We start from the raw sequence: 8,056 nt of genomic DNA, 5'->3' as shown, positions 1-8,056 counted from the left end.
GGAACCAACATTAGCCCGGAACTACTTGTTTTAGCCGGTTCTATTTTGGGTGTGTACTCTGACCAGTCGTTTTCGCGCTTTAAGAATTAAACCCACTGTTACAGCGCAAAGACAATGGCGCTTCCTGGTATGTACCAGTTTAGTAACCAACTTTATGTTTCTAAGTGTACTTTTTTCTTTTATTTTATACTCTGGGAGTGAGTTGGCCTTCCTGGAAGTTGCTACCTTTTATTAGCCTAAACACTGAAGTAGAAAGCATACAATTGCAGTCAACATTTTTGCGAACGGGTTACTTCGACGATTATATCAATCATGAATGTTTTATGCATGTATGCTATTTGATTCGTTTTATGCATGTATGCTATTTGATTCGCTACCTGATTCACACATTTGTTTTCTATCATTCTAATTAAACAGGCCCGAATAAAGACAATATCAGAGCTGGATGCAAGAAATGCGGATATCGTAAGTATAATCGTCAAAATGTTGCATTGTCATTTACAGCATGTGTTCAGCTGTATGTTTTCTGTCTGCAATTTGTTTCATTTATGCCGAAGCAAAGACCAAACGACCTAAAAATTCAGATGTTAAAATGTTATTTTCCTGGTATTGATCTGTTATGCATACCATACAAAGTCTTTTTGCGATTATTGTCCAATCATCCCCTCTTTTGCATGCTCTCTCTTTCATTGTTTTTCTTGTTGTTTTTGTCACGTTTCTTAGCTGGCCATTTGACATTTGAGTGCAGAAACTTTGTGAGAGTTGACCCTCAAAAAGACATTGTTTTGGATGTAAGTAGCACCAGCACCGAGGAGAGTGAAGAGGAAGTCCTGGATCGAAGTGGGCAAAGTCGTCGAGGTAACATCATATTCAAAGCACATCCTAACACCAAACGACACATGGCCTGGTGAACATGGCAACAATTCAGTGTTTTTAATGTTTGTTACACCCATGAGACTCGGGAGGCACAGATATCACAGTACCAGTTGTTAATCTTTGCGTGGTATTTTGTCCAATCCTTTGAACTCTACATCAGAGATATGTCACATCAAAGGGCAACCAATCAAGTTTGATGACACAGAGCTGAAATTTCACCCAGTGGCAACAACATGTCACATTTTAACACGCCATAATCCTTTAGGTATTACACTACCAGGAGTGTCAATAAAACTGCCTAAAAATGATCAAAAGTCATTTTTAGTCAACATTATTATTCATTGACATCAAAATTAATATTTATTCATCTACTAAAAATTAAATACAAATATTACTTAAAAGCGCAACCAATAAGTACATATAAATATATTAAAATATTAGAAAAACAAATAATTGCCTCCTGCTGTGCATATCTTCAGGGTGTCATAACAGTTTTAAGCACCCTCAAGGAAGGCAGAATAACCTAAATGTAACATACTTGTTGCCAGTTACATGGTCTAGTCATAGTCCAGCATTTACAAGACATGAATTTGCCCACATAGACATAGTGCCGGATGGCATCTCAGCTTAAAGATTGATAGTTAAACAAGTAATATTATGGACATTGTTACCTTTATGTGATAATTACAAAATAAAGCATGTAAAAAAAAATACACAACTACCAGTTGAGAAATTAAAGGTTAAAACTGACAAGTTACAATATCCACACTGATGCTTGTATCTGTATGATTGTTGACTGTACTTCTGACTGATTTTGCTTGTGGCAGACTCTTCTGTTGACAAACGAAAAGAAAAACACAAGCAGAAGAAGACCAAAGAAAGAAAATCAAGGAAGAGGTACGTTACTACATGTATTATTTTTACATGGGGATTTTCAAAAATTTCAAATTGTGTGTGCCACCCTAAAAAAGGAGTATTCTGCAATGATTAATTTTGTATTTTAATACAAAAACTCCTCTTAAGATAGCAATCATAAATTCTTTTGCTTTAGACAGTTGTGAAACAGAACTAGAGTGGAATATATTTGTAAAATGTTTGTGCAAATATATAAAGTAACAACTGACTGACATTTAGTTTTTGGTTTTATTTTTATTTATCAACAAATCATTTTAGAAATGACTTGGCCAAGTTTTTTTTCTACTGTACTTTTGCTGCGGAGGTCTGCGTTCCATTGAGTCCTCGTGTTTCATAGATATTCTTCACCATCAAGTGACGAAGAAGCTCCCAGAAAGAAAAAGAAACGCAGCCGGTCCCTCTCCACATCTGAGGATGAGAAGCAAAGAAAGAAAAAGAAGTTGAAAAGCCAAAGGAAGAAAAGTAAGAAGAACAAACATGATCATGGGAAACATAAAAAGAAACACCGAAAGAAGAAACAGGAAAGATCCTCTTCCTCCTCCAGCTCGAGTGAATCAGACAGTGACTGAATTGTGTTTTGGGGTCCAGTTTTTATTTTATTTTTCCATTCCATGACAGAACTCAAAAAAGTGACTTTGGAAAATGAACCGTAGGAAGTAGAGAGAGAGCCACACTGAAGAAGCAGCAGCTTTTTTATATTAATTTTGGAAACAATTTGGGTTATTCGGGAAAGATATGTAAATCATAGAAGAATCTGCTGGCTGCTTGCAATGGGAATCAATTAAAAATACAGCATCTAATGGTAAGAGAGCAAGAGCGAAGTTTGAATTTTATCGTGTTTTGCATACCTTATCACATTACTTAATAAACGAGATACCTTTTACTTTGCCAGCGCAGTCAGTTGATGATTTACTCATTGAATCCACCAAAAAATATACCTTCCCTGCTTTTTGAGGATTATTGAGATAAGGCCAATATTGTTTGAATTGAATTGTGCTCACATTTTATGAACAAAAGTTCTATTTCATTTTAAGTCAATTACCCCCAAGTTATCCATTCATTCTGAATCCCCACTACATGAGCATGATTGTGTTAATAATCACATTAATCACAGATAATATTTGTTGAATATGAGTGGCGAAACATGCAGTTATGCATATAACTATTTTCCAGTAGATGGCAGCAAAATGCAGTTATGCGGTTTTCACTTATCATGGAGTTTCAATGAATAGTTCTATACGGCATATGCGATACCTTTTTTTTTTGTCCTTTCTATAGCTCTCTGCGTCAATAATGGCTCTGTCATTATACTGCTCCATGTTCTCTCAACGTGGATTTCTATAACAAACTTCTCAAGAGTATATTATACTCGTACTTTTATTAAGTGGTGGAGATTGATAAAGGGAAATTTTAAGCACAGTACACTAGTCCACTTAGTGGTGTGCTCAATAATTTTGAACGTTACTAAAATACCCGATTTTCAGAATTTGCTTGCACATATTTTTTGATGTAATTTAATTTTTATCTATTGATAATACCTTCAAATAAAGAAAAACATTATTGCTGGATGTAACTTACAGGTGTATACTATATATCCAATTGTTAAAACTAATGTTGCTGTTTGATAATACAGTTAGGCTGAGAAGCACGTGTCAAACATCAATCTTAATGCGGTAAATGTATCACGTGTGTATCAGTTCCACATGAGCTCAAGCCAATATGTACACTATGTGCAACACGCTCCCTAAGTCGTAAAGTGTTGGTTTATGACAGTGTGAACACATTTACACTAGCCACCTATAAATCAATTTAAATGGCTGTTGAATACACAATTTTTTTATGCTGATCTCTTGGCAAGGAATCCCGAAAATCTTGACTGAGTATTCATCTCGGCAATAATCTTACTTGTCTAAGTACGTGAAGCTCGGCGTTTCAGAAGAACCTGCTGAGGCATTTCAAGTACTGGTCTTTGGCACTTGATATTGCTTATTACAAAACATAACGGTAAAGGAATATTTTGTTTGTCCACGTTTTGCCCTTAATATATATAAATAAGACTTTCACTTTGATAAAGAAATACAGAAGCTTCTGAAATGTAATTAACATATGCTCACACCTTTGTTGAGGTAAATCTAGAGTTATTTCACTATACTACAAGGTGGGTGACAGACAAGGCTATCACTGGCCACATCTAGACAAATTCACATTCACAGCTTGGTACAATTTTGGAGTCCTCGCTGAACTTTGGATAAATGTTTTTGGAAGGTTGAAGAGGAAGCTGGAATACATGGAGAAAACTGCAATATCGGTAGAAAATTTAAATTTCTCACAGAAAGGCTGAAGGCTATAATTGAAAGTCTAGGCTGCATTTAATCCTTTCAACCTGAAGTGTGAGGTGCATGTGCTTGTCGACTTGATCATGCGCGGCCTTGTCAATTTCTCTGATTAGCTTCATCAGAATATGTCTTAGTTTCAGAACTCATACTTTTTTTTTTACATTTTTGTTTGGGGGTGGAGTGGACTCAGTTGTTGGTCACATGCGGGTAGATGATAGTGACCTGTTGCTTCACAAAAGATCGGATATGGATCGGTTTCAGGACCACATACCCAAGCGGCCTGGATTGCATTTGATCAAATCGGATGGGTGTCATTCGGACTGCCAATAAAAGATCAGATACAGATTGTGTAGGGTCAAAAAACCTGTTATTGAGTCATTTCAAACTGAACTAGCTGTCAATAGCAATTAATGGGTCTATTTGAAGTTGTTCGCAAAAAGTAATTGGTTTGGTTACCCCGTTCTATATCGGACGGATAAATGTGTCTAGACTCCTGTGGTTACGTTATCTGCAAAAGTGCTACTCAGGAATTGAAAAACCATACAATCATATTGGAATTAGCACCTTACGTTAATGCCTCCACTATTCAGCAATTGTGGTCATCCATTTGCAAAAACAAAAACTATTTAGTCTCAGTTTGACATGAATGCACCAAAGGTGGCATTGAGGCTCAATTGCTGCACTGCTACTGTTAAATTCTCTTCAAAGCGACTTTGAAAATCTAATTTTCATGCAAATGACTCCATGGAGACACATTTGCTCTCTGCTTTCCTGAGCAGCCCAAAAGGCTCAATAAAAGCCAATGGGCTGAGTGAAACTAGTTGTTTTTGTTGCACAAACAGCATATGTTTTGCTGTGTGGCTACACATAGAAACTTCTACTTTGGCTTCATTTCATGTTCTCGCACCATCTGGGTCATTCTGAAGTTTGCTACTATAAAGAATTTCTTTCATGAATATTTGAAACTAATACGTAACATATTCTACAAATTAATTAGCACAAATGACTTTAACATATTTAGTGCCGTGTGCACACAAAGATTTTCAAAATTTTTGAAGGGACAAATATTTTCCATGTTTAAACTCTCCTATCTATCTATCTATCTATCTATCTATCTATCTATCTATCTATCTATCTATCTATCTATCTATCTATCTATCTATCTATCTATCTATCTATCTATCTATCTATCTATCTATCTATCTATCTAATATATATATATATATATATATATATATATATATATATATATATATATATATATATATATATATATATATATATGATACATGCGCACTCACACAGTACCTGTTTTTGACTGCTTATAAAAACGGTAAATAAAGTATTCCTTGGGATTATCCGAGTTTTAATTACCAATAACTACTCTGCTAATCAATACGACGAGTATTATGAGACAAGTTTATTTAGTGTCTCACTAAACATTAAACTACATCACGAAAAAATACTAATGTTGTTCCAAGACTGGACTTGAATGGAGTTGAATGTATTACCTGTAGATTTGAGCTAATGTGCCTCCTACATCTCTCAGATTAGCATCATTTTAAAAATGTGTTGAAAATGAATACAAATGACTTCTGATGAAGGCTTTTTTATTGGAGCAGCCCAATTAGAGATGGCGCTGGTTGTGTGTCTGCAACCACTACTGAAGTATTGTTTCAGAGTTGTCCCTACTTGAGGAAAAGTGTAGGTTGGAGACTATACATTTGCTACCAATTTAGGTTCTACATCTTAAATTTCATTTCTCTCTTCCTATTCTTGCCCTTAAAAACAGCAAAAGTAGTGAATAACCTCTAGGATAAATAGACTGTACTCCATATGTCTCAAGTAATACAAAAAAGAGGCTGTAATAAATACCACACAGCTTCACAGGAAGTGTGTTCAACATATTTCCAAAACCCGCAAGGAAAGATAATAAGGGGCCAAACAGGGTAAGGATATTCTTTTGAAAAGCTTTTTGGATATTGGAGTTTCGTTAGTCGGCCTAGTTCCCAAAAGTTTCTCTTTCAAACTGCAGCTTCTTTTTGTTTTGTTATTTTTGTTAATATACAATTGAACAAAAACACTATGACCGGGTGGCTCACATGGGGAACTTTACACAGTCTAGCATTGGATCATATTCTAAGTGACCACGACAGCTAACCTTTGCTGACCCCCCTGCTTGCTGTGAAGATGCTGGTAAGGGTAAGGAATAACAGTTAGTAGGAATTATGTATAGCATTGGGTCAATAAACTGAGAACCGATGAAAATGAGAGCTAATTCAAGAACATTATGAACATTGTGTACCTTTTAAGATAATAGACATTCCAGCACTACTGACCACTGGATTTGAGAAGGTGCTTCCCTAACTGGAGTCTGATGTAATGTATGTCTCGTATACTGAATATGGTTTTCTTCACCAATGTTAGCAACACTGCTGTCCAATGGTCACAGTTCATCACCACAGTGCTCAATTGGCTTAATATTAAAATAAGCACTACTCTTGTTGGAAAAAAGGTCTTAAAATGGCACATTTTGCCCAAAGAGTCTCCCAGTTGCTTTTTGGAACCAGGAACCCTCTCATCAGAATGTTTCTTTTTAGTAACACTTCTCACTTGGGTGTCTCACTCAAACCCATTCTAATGAACACAAACAAATTTGATCTCAGCAAGGTAAAGTTGCATAGTTACACTAAAGCTGTTGTGGACAATCACACTTATATAGATTCTATATAGATTTATATAAATTTTTTAGTCACACGCAAACACTTCGTTACACCCTGAATAATTTTTCTTTTCCTGCAGGATCACATTTTTTTAAATGAATAAAAAGAATAAAAAGCATAGACAACAGAGAGGGGTGTGGTGGTGCGGGGCGTGGGGGGGATGTCAAAGCTTATGAGGGACTAGGAGTAATGCGTAGGTTTGAATTCAACTCAGTGTTGTACACTTTAAGATAAGTCATTCAATCACTCCCACAAGCTTGGCTTTTAATTGTAAACATCAATGCAGTTAATGCTTCATTAATTAATGAAGAAATTCCAGACTAATCACTTTTTCACTCAGGGAAACAACAAAGAGCAGTTTTGTTTGGAGCCTTGTTCCTCATGAAGAAGGCAAAGGTTTCATCTTCATGGATTTCGACGACTACTTTTTAGAGTGTGTGTTATATGTGGGGAATATGGGAATGCTGTACATTTTATACAATATCTTCAAGTTCTAGCACTACTTTTACAAAGTAATCTGCATATTCTAGCATGAAAACAAACTTTCAGATTTTACTCTACCCACAATAGAGAACATTTTAAAATTAGGTAATCAAATACAGATACAAATACTCAAAATATGAGGAAAAAAAAACTGAAAATGTCCATTATTGTACAGAGGAAGAGGAAAAGTGGGGATATTTTTCCTGCTCCTCGTCTTAGCCCCTCCACTTGTTGCTTGACAAGGTGGCAATAAAGAACTTTGTCTTTGTCTTTAAATGTTCTTTGGTAATGTATCAACAATTAGTATTAAGAATAACAATAACAGGGTAATAATAGTTATCAGTATTAACAATTACTAATATTGTCAAAATGATTGAGTGAAAGAGATCAGTATTGTAAACTGAGAAATAGCTCTATTTTGTTGCCTTACACGAGTCTATGGAGGAAACCGCAGTCTAACTGCGCATGGTTGAGTGTTCGTTCGTAGATATGTGCAGTTATTAAAGCGTTTTTTGCCCTTGTTAAACAAATAACTCAGTTAAATCTGGAGTCCTTTGTTTCTGTTAAATGGAGGTTCCACTAGGGAATGACCTTGATGTTAAGCAATTCACAAAAAGACTTTCTAAATGAAAAGCCTCTATTAAATGTGTCAAAATGCAGACATGAGTGACATTCTAAGTCACCTAGCATTTTGGTCTGCATAAATAGGAGGCACGATACAAC

General features: G+C 35.6%; 1 protein-coding gene across 1 annotated transcript; it reads left to right on the top strand.

Annotated features, from left to right (window-relative positions):
• On the top strand, positions 1–2,679 carry srek1ip1 (SREK1-interacting protein 1). Its single transcript, XM_088426034.1, has 5 exons — positions 1–127; positions 418–465; positions 724–858; positions 1,704–1,773; positions 2,129–2,679. The coding sequence occupies exons 1-5, from the start codon at positions 115–117 to the stop codon at positions 2,358–2,360; spliced, it is 498 nt and encodes a 165-aa protein (XP_088282160.1). The 5' UTR covers positions 1–114; the 3' UTR covers positions 2,361–2,679.
• Positions 2,680–8,056: the final 5,377 nt, after the last annotated feature.

This window comes from Hippichthys cyanospilos, chromosome 10, assembly GCF_059441005.1.
Source record: "Hippichthys cyanospilos isolate Australia breed blue-spotted pipefish chromosome 10, RoL_Hcya_1.0, whole genome shotgun sequence".
NCBI classification, from domain to species: domain Eukaryota; kingdom Metazoa; phylum Chordata; class Actinopteri; order Syngnathiformes; family Syngnathidae; genus Hippichthys; species Hippichthys cyanospilos.
Note: the sequence above shows the minus strand (reverse complement) of the source record. Positions and strands in the feature narration are given on the sequence as shown.